General features: G+C 40.3%; 1 protein-coding gene across 20 annotated transcripts in view; it reads right to left on the reverse strand.

Annotated features, from left to right (window-relative positions):
- The window catches only part of dst (dystonin), a 119098-nt gene that overhangs the window by 37512 nt on the left and 62456 nt on the right, over nucleotides 1-19130 (reverse strand). For 19 of the 20 annotated variants that reach the window (XM_074675157.1, XM_074675165.1, XM_074675163.1 and 16 more), the window contains 18 exons: nucleotides 18978-19124; nucleotides 16688-16776; nucleotides 16490-16598; nucleotides 9365-9517; nucleotides 9046-9279; nucleotides 8663-8953; nucleotides 7847-8395; nucleotides 7494-7670; nucleotides 5947-6070; nucleotides 5254-5462; nucleotides 4844-5161; nucleotides 4598-4764; nucleotides 3634-3790; nucleotides 3045-3171; nucleotides 2804-2854; nucleotides 750-985; nucleotides 521-650; nucleotides 48-247 (listed from right to left, as the gene is read on the reverse strand). In XM_074675157.1, the coding sequence (XP_074531258.1) occupies nucleotides 48-247; nucleotides 521-650; nucleotides 750-985; nucleotides 2804-2854; nucleotides 3045-3171; nucleotides 3634-3790; nucleotides 4598-4764; nucleotides 4844-5161; nucleotides 5254-5462; nucleotides 5947-6070; nucleotides 7494-7670; nucleotides 7847-8395; nucleotides 8663-8953; nucleotides 9046-9279; nucleotides 9365-9517; nucleotides 16490-16598; nucleotides 16688-16776; nucleotides 18978-19124 (3468 nt within the window). The remainder of the gene's footprint in view (nucleotides 1-47; nucleotides 248-520; nucleotides 651-749; nucleotides 986-2803; nucleotides 2855-3044; nucleotides 3172-3633; nucleotides 3791-4597; nucleotides 4765-4843; nucleotides 5162-5253; nucleotides 5463-5946; nucleotides 6071-7493; nucleotides 7671-7846; nucleotides 8396-8662; nucleotides 8954-9045; nucleotides 9280-9364; nucleotides 9518-16489; nucleotides 16599-16687; nucleotides 16777-18977; nucleotides 19125-19130) is intronic. The other variant, XM_074675156.1, reaches the window with a different exon arrangement.

Raw genomic sequence — 19130 nt, forward strand, 5'->3', positions numbered from 1 at the left:
CTCCACATAATCTTATTAGATGCACATCAGTGAAGCTTTTTTCATACCTGAACTTGTTGCTTCTGCATCTTAAGCATGTTGGGGTCAATGGAGAGGGGTCCAAGGACGCTCATCATGAGCTCTTTCTCTGACAGCCACTGACCGAGCTGCAGCTCAGTCGTTTGGAAGACGTCCAGATTTTTGTTGGACTCCTCGAGGTGTTGCTTCCTCTCCTCCACAGAGCCGCTGATATCTGCCCAAGCAGCATCTGAGCAGGAGGGATGGGAACAATCACAACGGTGTTCATTAGTCAGCAAAACTGCACCTTTCTCTGCTGTCAGTCTGCTATTTTAGCCAAGCTCTAGCTGAGCAGGAGCTGGCTCTACAAACGTGTTAATGTAGTGTTGGGATGCAGAGAGGGTCAGGTCATGAAACGCGCTCACACGCTGCTAGTTACTCTACAAATGTTACTTCAAAAATTGTACATTCAGTTTCAGAGACATAAATTTTAGAGGCCGCCTGCAGACACTTTGGCTCTTACCGATTTCTGAGAGCATCTGCTTCCATTTGGCCGCCTCGGGGGAGTTTGGGTGAGTCTTAATCAAGTTGAGGAGCTTCTCTCGCAGCTTCTGGAGCTGCTCCCGCTTTTGCTTCATGTCATCCTCACACGCCTGAAGGGAAACAGCAGACTGTTGATTAATCTCACCTCTTCATACGTCAGGTCACAGTGGAGCGTTACGTAACAGGACTTTAAGATCAACAGTCTGTACCTTCTGCTGCTCCAGCTGTGTTTTCACTGAGTCCTTCTCTGTCGGCGCGCTGTTCCACGACGCTGCAGTCTTTTTCATGTCCTTAAGCCACTTCATCATTTCCTCTGTCTCCTTCTGGGCGTCTTTCACGTCCTCCACAGAGGTGCTCAGCTCGGCTGATCGACTCTTCAGCTTCTCCCCGAGGCTGGAGTATCCCTCGCTGACAAATGACATGTTCTGCTGGATAACCATCAACTCTGAGGACATGAAGAAAACTTTATTAGGTTTTGTGAGAAGGAGTTTGAATTTTATGTTAAGCATGAGATGATGGTAACAAAGACAGATTGTTAATATTGTAGCTTTATGGCACAGTATGTTCAGAATATGAGTGAAAGTAATGGGAAACTCTAAAACAAGAACTACAGCAACTACAGCTTCTTCTGCTTTTATTGTAAATGTATAATTTGGGGCCTTTTTTAAAACTCTTTTACCCTCAAAGAAAAACTTGCTAGGATCTATTGTGGTTAGTTTTGACCACATGACTTTTCTTTAAAGCTGTATGATATCTTCATAAGGGAAAGTACCCAAAAATGTTTCGTTCCCTATTTGGTGAACCAAAAGTTTGATCCACTGAGTTTAAAGAGATCTTTTTTTATTAGTTTGAAGCAATAAAATTAGTCAGGTTTGAAAAAACTGACTGATGAGATTTTTGTTCAGACCAAGACAACTTGTTTTCTATCCCTTTTAGAAAAATGTTTGGACATGAAATTTTAGATTCACTGGTGAAAAAAAACAGATTGATGATTGTGAAATAATTCACTCAAGGGACGTGTTTTATTTTGTGAAAATGACCCGGGGCCTGCAGCTCTTACTGGCGAATTTATAAACCCTGAAAGTAACATGAATGCTCTGTTTGTTAACTTTTTATGCATCAAACATCTTTGTTCCACAATTACAGACTGATGAAATCAAACCTTATCTATCCCTCAGGTGTCTCTTGATAACAGATGATAAATGATCAGTTTTCTGCAGTGTTACGTGCTGCGTAAACATCAGCAAACTCCTCTTCTGACCACTAGAGGGAAAATATGTCAGAATGATTTTTATGGCAGGATCATCTGAATTTTATCAGGATTGTTTTACATATTCAGACTATTTTGACATTCAAACAACATATATGGCTCCAAGTATTTCTGGTTTCTTTTTTTAATGCACTATTATTTTTCTTTTCTGTTACATTTCATAACTTTAATCTGGTCTTGTGTCCTTCAATGTGTTTTTTTTTAACTCCCTCATTTTCAAATCCTAATAAATTCTTTCATTTAAAGGCATCAGCTGTAAGAGTTGTTGAGTTTCTGCAGGATGTACAGAGCTTTGGCTTTTATACTGGTAGTCTATGCACAGTCCAGATGTTGTTTAGTGAGATGTCATGAGATAGATTTGGGTTTTGTTTGAAACTAGGGATGCACGGATATAACATTTTTAACCAATACCGATATCCAATATTAGTATTGCTGTTATGGCCAATAACCAATATTATCGATACCAATATTGGTGAAAAAAAAAAGAAAGAGTGGCGTGATCTTGAGAAAAGACGACCAAGGACAGGATCAATGGATGGTGGCCTGAGATGAACGCGATCAAAAAATATGTTTATTAGATCAAAAACAGGAAGCGAACCATAAAAGAAGAGGGTCCACTCTTCTTAGGTAGTTTTGGTGTTTACAAAGTCATAGAAAACAATATTTTTGGGGTCTTGAAAGATCATTCAAGATGCCTGAAAAACGACCAGCAGCTAACGAGTCACTATCGTCCCACTTTTACACATCGGCGGATAGCGATATGTTAAAAAAATGACCAACATCAGCTGATACCGATATTGATACCGATATATCGTGCATCCCTATTTTTAACCTTGGCAGATAATGTGAAACTGTTGATGTTCGTCTTTTTTCTTCATTTCTCATGATCTGAACATACCATCACAGTCAAAAGCCACTCAAGCCACAGCAGCGTTTTAAAAAAACAGCCATAATATCAACACCTGAGCACCTTTGCCACACACGCTTGATTACCTTTATTTGTTAGGTAGGAATGGCTTCCTGGACCACCACCGTTAGTAAGAGCTGATGCAAAGACATGAGAGAAAGCTTTAAGTGAAGGACAGGCAGACTGGACAGGATGTTGGCAAAAGATCTTTCCAGAATCTCTGAATGTTAGTGATCATACAGTTCTCAGAAGTCCACCCAAACACCATGCTTCCCATTCCTCTGAGCTCTCCAAACATGAGGTTAGGGCGTGATTGCTGATGCTTACCCGCCTTGTTCGGGGTCTTTGTTTTGGCAGGGGATGTGAGGAGAGTAATGAGGCTGCAGAGCTCTGATCCTTTTCTGTTCAGGTCCTGGACTGCAGGGTCTTTGGACTTCCATTCATCTAATAATCCCTGATGATAAATCAATTACAAGGATAAATTGGCACACAGGAGCAGGGCATTCATAAAACATGACATCAGAGGTGAAGTTTGAGAAGTCATCACAGATAAGCAAGAAGAAAATCATTCATTTCTGCCTCTCACTCCACACTCTGATCTTGGCTGTAACATCCTGCAAAGAAAACAGCTTCTCTGTTTGAAAACACTGAGTTTCACTCCCACATTTCTCTGCGTAAACACACATCGTCCATCTGTCATTGCTTGGCAGAGAGAAGCAGGTTTGGATGGTAGGGAGGAAAGGAGTATGAGCTGTTAAAACACTTTTAAATCTTTCTATTCCAAAGCACACAGACTTCACCTCAGAGCCAGAGTTGGAGTTTAACATCAATGACTTCTGCTTCAGTTAGAGAAAACATATATGGGGATAACAGTGTCTGTGTTTACAGGAGACTTTCTATTTATCTCATGACTCACAGTTACAGTCTGCAGATCCTTCTCCAGACTCTTCACACTGCTGCTGGGATGAGCTGCAGGTATTTTCTCACTGGTCTCCTCCAGCCACTTAGTGAGGGCACTGGCTGCAGATCTGAACTCTCCCAGCTGATCCTGACAGGATGACACCTCCTCTTCCCTGAAGCAGACGATAATCAGGTACACAATGAACCAATGTGTGCAATATCAACAAAACACAAAGTTCAGTGAAGAAAAAAAACTGCTAAATAAGCTAAATGAGTTCTCTCACCAAAAGTCTTTCAAAACAAAAGCTGTTTCAAGATTCAGTAATGCTCTCAAGTTTTAATGGTTCAGACTTGGAAAACAATGTAAAAGAAACATCATAGGAACAAAACCACAACTCCTGATACAGTTACACATCCTAAGACCCATTTTATGCACAGTAACATTTAAAACTATATTTTTTGCACCAAAACATTTTCTATAACAGACAAATCATCTTAATCATACTTCTTGAATACTGAGCCATTTTTACCAAAGCACATAGCATTTTTGCAGTCTTAAGACATTTATGTGCCAACATTGAGATAAAAAGAAGAAAAAGATTGATGAATTTTCTTTTTTCTGTATTTTGCACTTACTATTATGCTACAGGAAGTTTTTTTTTTTTTTTTGAGTATTTTAATCTCAAAAAAAGCATTTTCTTAATTAACCTTTAAATTTGAGGATATAGAAAATAAAGAGCTTTTCTAGAATAAGTATTTTTTTAATATAACTAACTGATATGTATGAATACTTGAGTACATGATAAATGATGAAAACTTTTAATATAAAATATATATTTTATGATGATATTTTCTTATCTTGGGATTTTTGTGTTTATGTCCTTTAAAAGTATTAAATGTGACTTTCTTGTCCCATAATTTCGAAAAACACACAAAAAACAGCTGTGGAGATTAAAAAAAATGTGTTCCTCTCAACCTACTTTTCTTTGACCGTCTCTTTGAAGGTGTTGAAGACATTTGACAGGTTGTCCATCTTGTTCTGGATCTGAGCTTTGTTCCCATCGGGGCTGATTTCAGACAGCTCTTTAGAAAGCATCTGCAGCTTCTCTAAATCCCCTGCATGCTCTGCCATCTCAGCTTTGGTATTCTGCAGTGAAGATGAAAATAATCAGATGTTTTTGCTCAGAAAAAACTGGAAGTGTGGCTTCATTTATCGCCGTGGTTACCTGCATGAGCTGAGACACCTCCGCGAACGTTTTCCCCGGCCCGTCTGTCTCGTGTAGATCTTGTGAACGCTTCACCACAAACTGCTGAACTTTATCTGAAACTTCCTCAAACTGGTCCACCTTCTCCTTCAGTTTCTCCAGCTGGGAGACCTTCTGCTTGTGTTTATCGCAGGCATCAGTGAAGCGCTGGGAGAGAGCGTCCATCTTGGACTGCAGGAGGGCTGCAGCAGATGGATCAGCTGTCTCCACAAACTTCTTTACTTTGGTCTTCATGGCTGAGATGCTGCTCTGGCGACTTGCTATGTCCTGCTCCAAGGCCTGGAAATACAGAAAACAGATGTGTCATGTATTAAAAAAAAGCTTTGAATGTTCTGAGAGAAAGTTAAGTTGGTGGATGACGGAGTTCGTACTGCTTCTTTGCTGAGGATGTCTCTGATGGATGCAGAGTCCAGGGGGATTTGCTCTTTCTCTTTCACACTGGCCTCCACTCCCTCCATCCATCCCATCATCTCATCCAAACCGTCCTGAACGCTCATGGAGCGGGTCAGGGTGATCTGTAGTTTCTCATTGCGGTCGCTCACAGACTTGGATAAGTTGTCGTAGCGTTCACCTATGTCATCTACAACGAAGGAGGAACAAATCACGCCATCTTTAAAAGTGAGCAGCACGTTATGAGGTAACGTTTCATCATGAAGTAAAACTCTTTTTGGCATGAACAAGCTTTACAATGTCTCACTCAAAATGACAAAGAAATATAATGTTTGTGTGGCGTAAAAGCCTTTTTCAGAGTAAGCCAAAGGAAATAAATTAAGATGGTACACGTTAGAGAAGGTTGACATTCCTGCTTGCTGCCAATAAACAAAGCGTACCTACTTAAAAGCAACGAGCTGCATCGCTGACATTTCCCAGGGCTTTATGGTTTATAAACTTTCAGATTTACTTTCAAATGTTTAGCTTGAAGGAAGTTTTAAAACCTCTGGTATATTTCAACTTGCATATGAAACTCCACTCCCACAAACAGAGTATTAATGAAGAGTTGACTCAGTTTCATATGAGTGTCAGGAAATGGGTAATGCAGTCACTTCCTTTAATCTTTCACTCACCAACAGTCTCCTGGATCTCATCCGAGTTGCTCAGGAGGTCTCCTTCAGATGTGATCAGAGACTCGGCTGTTTTGCGAAGTGTGTCGATTGTAGTTTGATGTCCTGTCATCTGACCCTGAAGAGCCTGTGGATTGATAAGTGAGAGAAGGTTTAAAAATGTGAAACTTGACACACATCAATGCAATTTCTCTGGTGGATTGGGGACTAAAACAACAAGGTAAAGCAGGACCAGAACAACTCGACACTATCTGGAAATCCTGAGTCCACTGCAAGAAAGCTGTTTATGTCTAATTTTTGGTAAATTTTAACTTATTAGACTTCATAAAAGCCAAATTCAACAAAATATTTAATTTAGTAGTAGTAAAGTTTATTTCGGACAAAATAATGAAAATAACAATGACAGTACTAAAAATAAAGTAATAATAATGATAATAATTATGATAGTAATAAACAAACCAAAAATACTCTACACATGAAAAATAAGCAATAAAACATATCAAATGATTACATGAATTATATATCCGAAAAGTTTTTTAATATTATGATAATTTTATGATATTAAAAGACCAAAATGATGCTTGAAAAAGAATCTTCAAATGGGAACAAAAAATGTTATAGCTTCCACAGTGGCCAGATCCTGCTGTTGGGACAGGTTCCTCTGAAGTCCTTGTTCTTTTTTTTGTCAAGAAACCAAACAAGAAACTTTTTTTCACCCCATTGGCAGATTTTTTAATCAATTCAGGTGTCATTTTTGTTTTTTCAATGGATGATTTAAAAATTTCCCCGGACTAGTCAGGTGAAAGTGGCTCATATTAAGTCTAATAAGAAAATTTCCATAAACACATGCTCAGATTTCAGTGTTTGTAGTATCATTCCAAAGCTACACACTTTGTTGCAGCTACTTGCCTCGACTCTTACACATTTACAGAAAGGCTTAAGATTCTTTGCAGTGATTTGTAACCCAAGCCAGAAGCACGCTGCTTCGTAGCAGGCCTGCAGGCGCCTCTTATCTGGGCATATCTCTGCTTTAAGTCACTACCTCTCCACACAGAAATGTTTGAGCTCACTGCAGCCAAAAGCTTTGACAAAGACGGCTTCGTTTCTTACCCTTCTGTAAGAGGCACAAATAACCAGAGCTAAACTACTCACATGTGAGGTTGAATCTGATCGCAGAGCTAAAAATAGTCATGGAAACACTGGAAACACTGTATATGGTAAGATTGGATGATTGTGCCAAATGTTGCTTTAAGTAGTGTGTGAACATTTAAACTGAAAAGATGGTTTTTATATTTTACTTATCAAAGTGCAAACAGAGTTCATCAAAGTTATTAGATGATAGTCAGGCTCCAGCAGGGGCAAGAATCTACATGTACGAGAACAAATGTAATGGAATATGTGGGGAATTATCCTGTCAGCTGTTCATACGCCTCTTTAAAACAAGTGTGGAGGCCGAACCTGAGACAGATTCATGCTTTTAAAGATTCACATCTTGAGCTGCATCCCCTCCCGAGCCAAACCACAACAACACAGGCTTTCACTTCTCTTGCCTTGGTGTCCTCCAGCTGTTTCTGTAACGTCTGTGGATCAGCTGCGATGGCCTCTGATTGCTGCCTCCTCGCCTCCTCCTCTGAGCTGTTGAGCCACTTCAAAAGGCCGGCGCTGGAGTCGTCATATTTCTTGTACTTGTCAACGACATCTTTGAGGTTGTTGCCAAGCTGATTACACTGAAAGGAGAGAAGTTAAATTATGATTCATGTGTGGTTTGATGGAGAGACCAATTACATCCTAATGATTCTCCAATCAACTTTTCATAACAGACAAATGTCTCCATCTAGTGGAAAAAAGAAGACACTACACCCTTCCAACCATGAGTTGAGCATTGCAAGTATAGAATAATCACCTGTGAATGCAGCGCTTTGTATCTGCTGGCTGTTAAATCCAACTTGTCCTTAACAGCCAAGCAGGTCCCTGAAGTATCCACATGCAGCTGAACATTTTTAGAAGCAGGATCATTCGTCCCACAAGCTTTAGCAACATCCAGCACTTTCTGTCCCGAGATAGTGATGAAGCGCAGGTCCCCTTTATGCGAGATCACATCCTCCGAGAAGCTTTTCTGTCTCAGAAGTTTTTCTGTGAGGATATTTAGAGAGCCGGCAGGCGCTCCCAGCTCTGTCACGTCTTTCTCCGCCTGGTCCAACCAGCCCTCGAACTCCTCACAGTCATCCTGGAACTTCTTCAGCTCCTCCTGGACGCACTGCACCTGCTTCATCTGCTGCTCAGCCTGGGTCAGAGAGGCATCGTAGCGGCCCTTCAGCTCCTGGATGTTCTTCTGTAGTTTCTCTTTCTCCTGCGGGGACAGGACGTCAGCTTGTTTATCCAGGAGAGCCTGAGCTGACTGTGTGGCCATGATAAGATCCTGCTGCTGGGACAGGATCTCCTGATGACGGGCCTGTGAGAAGACAACAGAGCAACTTCATTTCATCTTCTCTTTTTACTGCACACAAGTCTTAAATCTTCCTTTAGTTGCTTTCTCAGACAGCATGTTTCAGAAAACAAGTAAGCAAACTTCTTAGTTTGCCACACAAATATAATTCTGACCCATTTTGGGCACTGGAGCTCTTTGGGTTTCATCCTAAGACAGATTTGTCAACAGAAAAGAAACACTTCTACCTACTTTTTTCCAATTGAACAACCCTGTAGTAACAAACAATCATACCTTGACTCTGTCATACTGCTTGTCGAGGTCCAGGGAGGCGTCATCCTTGCTGCTGGTCTCTCTGTCAAAGTCTCTTTCAGAGTCAGGGGTCTGTAAAGCATTTCCATTTGCATCTTCATCATCTCCCATCAGCTCTTGAGCTGAAGTTTCCTCCGGCAAGTTTCCGTTCTCTTTGCTTACATGATCCGTTTGATCCAAACCGTTCTCATTCTCATTCCCGATGTTTGAAATCCAGTCTAGGAGACCCTCTATTTTGTTCTTACTTTCCTCGAGCCGCTCAACAGCTGCTGCCTGAAAACACAAAGAGCAATAAAACGCTTACACTGCTGTCAAAATCTGATGGTTGATTGTATTTTCTTTACAAATAATGCCCAAGTTCTGACCTTTTCACTCTCCTGCTTTATAGCAGTCGTAACAACCTTCTCCAGATCCTTCCTCGACTCCTCGGCCCGCTGGTTGATAACCTTCGCTTTGCTTTTCGCCTCCTCCAACTTCCTCTCGATACCAGCGACTTCATCCGGCGTCAGCTTGCTGCGATTCTCTTCCAGGAACTTTTTAGTACTGCTGATGACTTCATTTAAGGCACTGGCATTCGTCAGCACATCTTTCTGCAGAGCCTTTGGATCAGAGGAGTTTGATGATGTGAGCTCATGAAAAACAAGCTCAGAAACATTCAAAGTGTGAAAGGGAGGAATTTTAAACCTGATGCTCCTGCTGGTACTGCTGCAGGTCTGTGACACTCCCGGCATTTTCAGCCTGCTGCTGATGACCGATCAGGTGGTTTTCTGTCAGGGTGAGGTTATCGCACATGTCCTCCAGCTTCTCAGTGAGCTCCTTGTGTTTCTCTTGAAGGGACTGTCAGAATCAAGAAAAGACAAAAAATAAATCAACAAAAAAAGAAGATAGACATTCACAAAACACTGACTGCATAAGCACACTCTGAGACAAACAGAAGACAAACAAAGGTAGAGGAAACATTTTAGCACACTGAGACATCATGCAAAATCTGAAAGATGTTTTGTAACCGAGTAGAAACCCTGAAATGCTGTGAACATGCTTTTTGCCACTTTGGTCTCACAAAAAGATTTGTTGTGGAAGTGAGCGATCAACAAAGAAGCTGCAATGCCTGAAAATATTTGCATGATGGTTTCTTGAAGATCTGTAGGATAAAACCAGCATAAAGGTTAGTCTGCAGAGATCAGGCACTGGAGCATGCAATGCTGTTAAGACACACAAAGGAGAACGTCCCAAACATGAATCCTGAAAACAGCATGTACTAAAAGTATTTTAAAGTCTGCTTCATGAAACTTAGTAACTCTTACATCATTTTTTTCACATCTGCCAAGGTGGTAATGTTTTTGGGAGAGTTTGTTTGTTTTTCTGTGAAGAACATTACTTAAAAACTAACAAACAAATCTTGCTGAAATCTTCAAGAAATGTTAAATATGAGATAAGGAAGAAGTGATTAAATTTTGAAGTTGATCTGGATCACCATCTGGATCACCATCTGGATCCAGAATTTTTTTGAAGGATTCTTTATCATTGTAAGATAGGGCCGTTTTCACTATATCTGTGTATAACTCCATGATAAATGGTCAGATTGCTTTGCAGAACAATACAAGACAAGTTCACGATAGCTTCTGACAGATGTAATAGTACGATCAAGATCCTGGCAATATTCTGGATACTAAGATCCAGAATATGAAATATGTACTGGGTCATCATAATTTTCAACACTGTCAGGTAACAAATTATCGTACAAACCTACAAATAACACCAAATTGTAGCAGACAGTCTGCTGAAAGGGAGTACAACATTAAAGTAGGACTAAAGTGTTACATGGTAATCACAGTATGCTTGGTGGAGGTCTGCACTCTCTAAGTGCTTGCTCAGTTTTAGGAATAAACCAGCTCATTCAGGGGGATCTGGCTGATCTGATGTTTGTACGTTTTATAAAAGTATCAGTAACATGGAGTGATGAATTTTTATGAACTACATTTTTCTAGTTAGGGTCAAATCTGACAATAGCACGGCCTTTCCAGCCCACTCTCCATGCACTGTAAGAATCAAAACATTTAGAGATAGAAAAATGTAGCTGTTTTTCCACAGGCAGACCTCCTGCTGGGTCTCCCTCTCCCTGGTGTCCAGTAGGACATGTAAGGCCTCCCTCTGAGAAACCAGACTGTCACTTTGTTCCCTGAACGCTCGCTGAGTGCTGCTGAGGTACTTCAGGAGATGGCTGCTCTGGGCTGGGCTCAGGAACTGAGCATGCTCAGAAATGAAGCACTGGATATCGAATGTGAGATCCTCTAACTTCAGCCTGGCTTCTTTTTGCAGATTACTCTCCGTGTCCTGGAAGCAAAGACAGAAGTGTGCTGAGGATTTAAAGACATTAAAGATGAAAATGAATTATTCTACACAGAGCCTCACAGGGTACCTTATTCTGCTGGATTAAATGATTCAGTGAGTCCACATCACAAGTTTTCAAATCCATGTCAGTGATGGCAGAGCTGTCCTGAATGAGGTCGGCTATTTCTTTAAGATCACTGAGATGCTTCTCGTACGATGATTCCAAATGCATCTAAAATCACAGTTAAAGCATAAATAACTGTTTCAACTCTTATTTGACTTTAAATTCAGCAAAAATGAAGTCTTACTTTTCCTGTTTCCATCGCTTCAATAAGTGAGTGACGCCTCTCTGTACACATTTGGGAAACGGCCACAAAATTTGGCTCCAGCTCTAAATACGTTGAGGCCAGGTCTTGTTGGATCTGAATGGGAACTCCCTCATCAGCAGAATTTAAGAGCTGCTTGGCTTTTTCCATATCAGCAGAGAGGACACAGGACAGCCTGGACAGCTGGGACTCCAGAGACTGAAGTGAAAGACAAGATTCAGTCAGGAGAGAAACTAATACTCAGACAGGCTTCAGTGGAAAAAAACAAAATGTTTTCAAGTTTTTTTTGTCTTATTTTGAGAAAAAAATGTCTTGCAATACTCAATATGAGCCACATTCAACTGATCAGTCCAAAAAAATGTCATGTTTTAAGTTGGAAGCTGGAAAATTTGCTTGAAACCAGAATAATGTCTTAATACAAGTAACAATTCTTCCATTGGCAGATGTTTTTTTTTACTTTTTACAAGCAATTCAGACCTCATTTTTGTCGATAACTTTTGTCTAATAACTTGAAATAAGACTTTTTTGGTCTGGTCAGGTGAATGTGGTTCATATTAAGTCTAATAAGACATTTTCTACTAAAAATGAGAAAAAACGCTTGATGAGATTTCCATTTTTTTGCAGTGCATGTGATGTTCTTTCTAACCTGACATTCCTCTATCTGCATCTGCACTTCCTCCATGTTGTTTCCTACTGGAGCCTGGGTTAAAAGGTCATCCCCAACATCATCTAAAACATCAGCGTGATCTTGAAGTCGCCCAACACACTCCAAATAATCCTGGATGGAGAACAGCTGAGGAAGAAGAAGAAGAAAACAGTTAGACCTCCTCTTTCAAAAACCAAAAAATAAGCAGTGAAACATGAGCTCTACCTTATTTTTGACCTCCTTAACTTTGCACAAATCTGATTCGACAGATGACTGAGGAGAAGGTTGTTGACGGTTCCCAGCTGATTCACGGTCACCCTCCTCTGACCCTTCATCCTCTCCTCCTGAGCTCTCCTCCTTGATGCTCTCCAACACGTGTCGCCGGGCCTCCTGAGAATCACCTCCCAGAGCCGTGTTTAGTGTCTCCATGACCTCCTGCAGCACTGACAGGTCTTGACTTGCAGAAACCGTCTTCAGGACCTCCAGGAGCTGCAGCTGAATGTTTGGGGCCTCAGACTTTTCAGTGACTTTGTCTTCCGAGCTTTCTTTTTCTTTGTGGTTCAAACTTTCGGCATTTTGCTTTAGTAAATCCATGAGGAGGTCTGGGTGAGCGCTCTCTATGAGTCCCTGTGAAGTGTCTCCCTGCAGTAGACCACCTTCAGTATTTGTGATCATAGCTGTAGTACTTCCAACGTCTTCACTAAAACCATTTTCAATAACTACCTCTTGATCATCTGAACGTGTCGGCACGGCCTCAGAAAACCCTGATGCAGCTGAAGATTTCACGCAGCCATCTGAAAGGAAATCAGTGACTTCCTTAGGATGCTCAGCAGCACGAATATCTGATCTTTCCTCCTCCGGGACAACATCCGATCCTAATCCTACTTCCATAATGCTTTCAGACTGTCCCAAATCAATCTCTGATACTTTTACAGTAATGTCTCTTTTTTCTTCATCCCCTGTCACTGAGATCTGTTCTGTTTCAGCTGTATCTGTGTCTCTGTGTGGTAACTCCCTCTGCTGTGACATTGACAGATATGATGAAGTTGGAGAGTCATCCTGTGAATTCTGGACATTATTAGACGTCAAATTGGGAGAATTTGTTGTGGCATCTTTATCAACATCTCCAGCAGGTGTACTCGGATGACTTTGAGAAACACTTGGCTCAGATTGGACTCTAAATTCCCTCCCTGCCTGCTGAGGTGATGTGATTCTGCTGCCATCTTCTGTAATCTCATCATCATACTTTAAATCACCCCTGGAGACAGAGATGGCAGCACTTTCAAACAAATCCCCAGGTGGTGAGTCATTTCTGTTCGGAGCTGATTCAGTTTCAAAAGGAGACTGAAGTGCTCTTGTGTCATTCTCAGTTTTGCTTTCCTCAGAGAACGCATCGCAAAGGGATGATGAAACGTCTGATTGGCTCTTATGTTCTCCCTGATTTCCCACTCCTCCTTCAGGGCTGAATGAAGTACAGTGAGAGGATGAAATGTCAGATTCAGAGTGCTCACTAGGAGTTGAAAAGTGAGGTTTGTTTTTTGGATCTGAACGTGGAGCTGGAGCAGCTTTTCCTGCCACTACATCAGCTGTTTCCATCTGATGGATCACGCCCTGTGAGTCATCGTCTTCAGCCCGTAAATTCAATCCCTCTTCGTGATGAACGCTCTCTCCTGTAACCTGACTCCACATGGAGGGTGAGATCATCATCAACTTGTGACCACTAACCGAGGGAGTAGACCGATGAATACTGCTTGTTTTATCTACACTTCCTATCATTTTATCATCCTCCACTGCTTCTTCATTCTTTATCTTTTGGTGATCAGGCTCCTGATAGGCCAGATCCAGCACAATGACCGCAACCTTCCTGTCTGCTGGCTGCTGCTGCTGTGAGCTTTCTGCTTCATTCACTGAATCTTGGCTGAGATCACACCTTTTTTCATCTTTGTAAATTCTTGTTTCAACTTCATCCCCTCCCTGCAGTGACTCACTGATGCTGACAGCACAACTCGATCTCAATAAGCTCTGCTGCTGAGAAATACTTGGAGATATGCCTCCTCCTAAAAACCTTTCCTGTAAATCAAAAACTGCATCCTCCTCATCTCCTAACTCCAGCTGAATCCTTTTCCTTCCTGCTGTCTCTTTAACTGGGCCCTCACAGAGCTCATCAGGACTCCCAGAGGTGACATCTACATCTGTCACCTCTTCTATTTCTGCATCCTGTACACAAACAACATAGACTTCCTCATTTTCATCCTCCAAAAGCTCTACGGAGCTTAAAAACTCAGCTTGGATGATTTCTGTTCTTTCTGATTCACAGTAAAGTGAGTCAGGGTTGTGGTTTGAAAGTGGTTTCTGGCAGGATTCTGCAGAACTTTTCAACATCTCTGAAGATGAGCTAAACTTTGCAGTCTGCACGGAGCAGAAAGTGGGAAAGTTTGACATCTCTTCAAAACTTTCACAGTCTTCTTCACCAAAATAACTCTGTGTACTATGTTCAAAACTTCTCTCTGTGTCTTCAAACTCCTCTGTACCCAGTTCGCTGTCTGTATCTATTAAAAAATCTCTGAGAGGATGCTCTTTTAAAGCCTCATTGTTTGCAAAGATGCTGTCCTGTAAGGTAATTCTGCCATTTGCATACGACGCAAAACTAGGAAGAAACTCATCATCTGTTTCTGACATTAACTCCTCTGCTTCTTCATTTATGTGCAGAGGGATCCCTGAATCTTCTGAGAGATCCCCAGCTTTAAAAGTAAGATCACTCACATCGTTCTCAGAGAATATTACATCTTTGAGGAAGATTTTAAGGATTTCACTCATGTTTCTGTCCAGTATCAGGACCCTCTGTCCTGTACTTTGGTCTGTGTAGCTGTTGATGATCAGGTAGGAGATGAATAACTGCTTTGCCTCTGAGGGAGTGGGAGTGTTGTCAACTTTGGGACAACCCTCAGAGGGATAGTGTCCGTGAAGTGTGAGTTTTTTGTACATAAGCCAGGATGAAAACTTCTCATTTAATTCATCAACATCAGGAAACACATCAGGGATTTCTACGGACTTTAAAACCTCTGCTGTGTAAGTGTCGATGAAACCTTTCTCGATGGCTGATGGGAAATCAACCACCTCTGAGTCTTCTGGAATGTAAAAAGCAGCTATTTTGCTGCAGTTGGTGAACATCGTGCTTGTGAACTGATCTGAGGTGATTTGTTGATGGTGCTGGAATGATTCGGATAACATTTCTGGGATTGCAACTCCAACAAACTGCTGGTTTTCAAGAACTATTAGTGTGCTGCTTGAGCTCAACAAATCACACTGGATAGCTGCATCAACCTTCAGCTGATCAGGATTCTGGAGGTCTGAAAAACTACTCGTGACACCCTCTGAGCCGCCGGCATCAGAAGGCCTTGACATGTCCTCCTGATCGCCTAAAGCTTCACAAGAAGTCCTGAGGGTGTGTATCTTTCTCCTTGATGGGGGTGATTTATTACTGCTGAGGCACTTTAACATCAAGCTATTGACCTCCTGCACTTCCTGCAAAGCCTCTAAAAAGGTCCCACCCTCAGCAGCGCTCGAATCCATCATATCCTGGCACCTCTTATGCCTCTGCAGAGCCTCTACATAGACAGACGCTGGTATTACACCTGACTGAAAAGCCCCCTCCAGGGTTACAGTGTCCCCTGTGTAGCACACCTTCGCTTCATCACCGATTCCTTTCAGTTCAATCACTTTGATGATGACTTCATCACACGCCGCTTGCCTCCTCGCTGCTGCTACGTCAGAGAGAGACACAGAGGAGACATGTGAACTCTGTATGCACTTGTTCACTTCATTAAAGCCTAGACTGGATTTATTAACATAATCTTGTTTGAAAGCATCATCCGTGTCCAGACAGACATGCTGCTCTGAGGTCTCAGACTTTGGAAGAGAAACCCCGGTTATGTCATCCATCGGCTCACTAATGGGTCCGGTTACATCAGTGGATTTTGAGCCCTGAGGAAGAGGAGAGAGTCAAAACTTACCGAACAGAATACGGCATCAAAATCTGCATGGATGTGGTTTCAATTCTGAGTAAAAGTGTTGAAAATATTCACTCACCAGCACACGAAAGTGGGCATGTTAAAACATTGTGTGCACACACAAATCTGCTTCAAGGCTGCAGCCGGAAAGTGACATTTAAAGCTGTCATGCATTTGGGAATGCAGTTTCCAGCCTCTTGTAAAACAAAGTTAGTTAGTCAAATCACAGGCTGTGGACAAACGGTTATGTCATATAGGTTTTCTTGATGCTTCAGGACACAAACACTGATATGTCAGACCAAAGTGGAGCAAAGCATGTTCACAGCAGGTTTCTACATCCTGTTTCATTCACTTATTGATTCAGGGTAAAAGAAATGCAAAAGACTTAGACTGGAGAGAAGGAGAGAGGTTAGTCATGCAGCTGAACATCCGGTGGTGCTGTTTTATAACACACTGTAACACACAAACATTCAGGACAAACAGCCTAGATCCCGACCTCTTCAGCAGAGGTGGTCTGATCTGAACACTGCTGGGACAGTTCATTGTAGGCTTGATTCAGCTGCTTCAGCTGCTCCTGAGCCTTCTCTCTTTCCTCCTCTGTCATCCTGTGAGACAAAACATGAAAAAGAGGTGAGCGTGGAGAAGTGGAGGAAGATCTACTTTTCTGCTTGTGTGTTGCAGGAGTTGGACTCACTTGTCACTGTGTTTGTTCAGCATCATCTGCGTGGCTCTCAGTGCTTCTGCAACCTGCTCCTTCTTCGTCACCATCTCCTCCACTGACACCTGAAACACCAATCACAGCACATTTATTATTCATTCCCACTGATTTGACTTTCTACTTTTGATTTGAAATAAATCATTGCTGCCACCAATATTATAGCAGTACTTTTTCAGAGGTTGAATCATACTTTTCAATTGACTTAGGTTAAATTAAAGTGAGTTTTATGCAACGTATATGTGTTACTGTTATGAATGAATACAAGTCAGTGACATGAAATATGACACCCAGTGTAAAAGCAGTCTAATTAAACCACTTTATGACATTTCTGTCCAGATTGTCAGAGAGGAAGTGTTATTTTGGAGGCTGTCATTTCCTGTATTATTGTATTTTATGGTATCGGACATTATTACCCACGTTACACAGAGTATTACAACACTTAGTATTCTGGACCCAAATAAGAGAGAGCTTTTCAATTAGACAACTTAAAATACAGTGCTTAACAAATTTATTAAACTCTCTGTGATGAAAACGAGAAAGCTATCAAGCATAATAAAGTGCTTGAACTCAAACTTTTTCTTTTTCCAGTGAATGCTTTATGACTTTAAACAGGGGTGAGAAACTTTAAATTAAATAGTTCACGTTTTTATACCTCAGTTTGATTAAGAATGACATAAAATCACCAAAGCACATTGTCCTATTTATGAATGAAATTTTTTTAAAAAAAACGATGTGCTTTATTTTATTTTTTTTAGCACATTCAGAATTTCATGGTTAACAACAACAATTAAAGGGAACATTTTGATTCAAGAGCCTACACAAACTGGTAGATTAATCATAACAGAAACTTAAAAAACAAAACAAAACTGACAATAAAGAATAAACTGTTAGTTTGGGGCAGCAAATATAAACAACTTAGACTGGATGGTGGATTAATTTGTTAAGCACTGTGTGTTAAAACAAAAAGTCCAAAGCTGTCATTATAATATTTTAACAATAAATTGGAGTTCTATTTTTTTCTGGATATTATTCCAAAAATTTAGCAATTTCTCATTAAAAAAAAAAAATACAAATTAGAAATCATTAGCCTCAAATGATGATTGCCTCAGTCAAAGAGTTTTACATAAAATAAATAAGTTATCAATGATGTAATAGACAAAATAAACTTAACATTATAAGTAATAATACAAAATAACAAATAAACATAAAAAATCTATTTTATCCTTTTTCCTGAAAACTTTGAAATATAGATCAGGCCATAATGCTGTTCTAACAAAATGCACAACTGATTTAGAAGTCTATTGCTTTGGGATTATTTAAATGAACTACACTCATAACAATGTAAAATTAACAAAAATAATCAGGATATTTTTATTACTACAGCTGCATTGTGCAGTGCAGCAAAAAGAAATTTAAACCTTTGCATCCAGTCTTCATTACTTACAGATTTTTGTTGATTACTTTGAATAAAAAAAAAAAGTTTAAATATTTTGTAAGATAGTGGTGTAAATATTGAACTTCATACGCCCTTAAACAGATTGAGGTCTTCATGACACACTTTCAAACCAAAGGTTTAAATTGGAAACCACCTAATTTTGTCATGTTAAAATAGTGCATTTAAAATAAAAAGAGTCTCAACCTCTTTTTGCTTTCTTCTGTTTATTTATTTATTTATTTATTTTTGTCTTGTTATGCTGTATTATTTTTAAAGACTTTTAGCCAAATTGTATTTCTTCACTAACTACACTAATCTAAGAATGAGATTTTAAGATGCTGTAAACATAGAACAAATTTTAGATTTTGTATTAGTTATATAATGTCAGCTTTGGACTTTAATTAAAGTGGATTGTTCTCTACAAACAGAAAAAAAAAACATTCAAAATGCATTTGAACAATTTGATAAACAGTGAAGCTTTTGTTGTGACATGGTGCTTGTGTAACTTGTGTACTTGTTGGTAATGAGTCAGCTCATGAAATCTAAAATAAAAATCGTGATCTTATAAGTAAACAGAGATGGGGGGATGGGGGGTGTATGACAGTTAAAACCACAACCTTAAGGTGAAAGTTCAGTTTGTGGATAAAATAAATCAGAAAGTAGAAAGAGAGTTATTTTATTAGAAAACATTCAGTGTGGCTGCAGACGGCTGAGATATCTTCTAAGAAAATACTCTTCACCATTAAACTAAAGCACTGTTTTACATACAGGTGGCAGCAACATGAATTTATATAACACACATACTGGAGAGACACCACAAACATTGTTTACCTGGGGCTTATTAGAAGCGTCTGTGTTGGCATTGCTATCTGTCAGAGCATTCCCACCATTGTTTTGGGTCTGATTCACATTGGACATCCAGTGCAATAGTTTGCTAACTTTATCACCATGCTCCCTCTTCTCCTCATCAACAGATCTCTAAAA

Source organism: Halichoeres trimaculatus, unplaced genomic scaffold (assembly GCF_033239565.1).
Source record: "Halichoeres trimaculatus isolate MK-OKI-2021-1 unplaced genomic scaffold, fHalTri1.1 fHalTri1_scaffold_8, whole genome shotgun sequence".
In the NCBI taxonomy this organism is placed as follows: domain Eukaryota; kingdom Metazoa; phylum Chordata; class Actinopteri; order Labriformes; family Labridae; genus Halichoeres; species Halichoeres trimaculatus.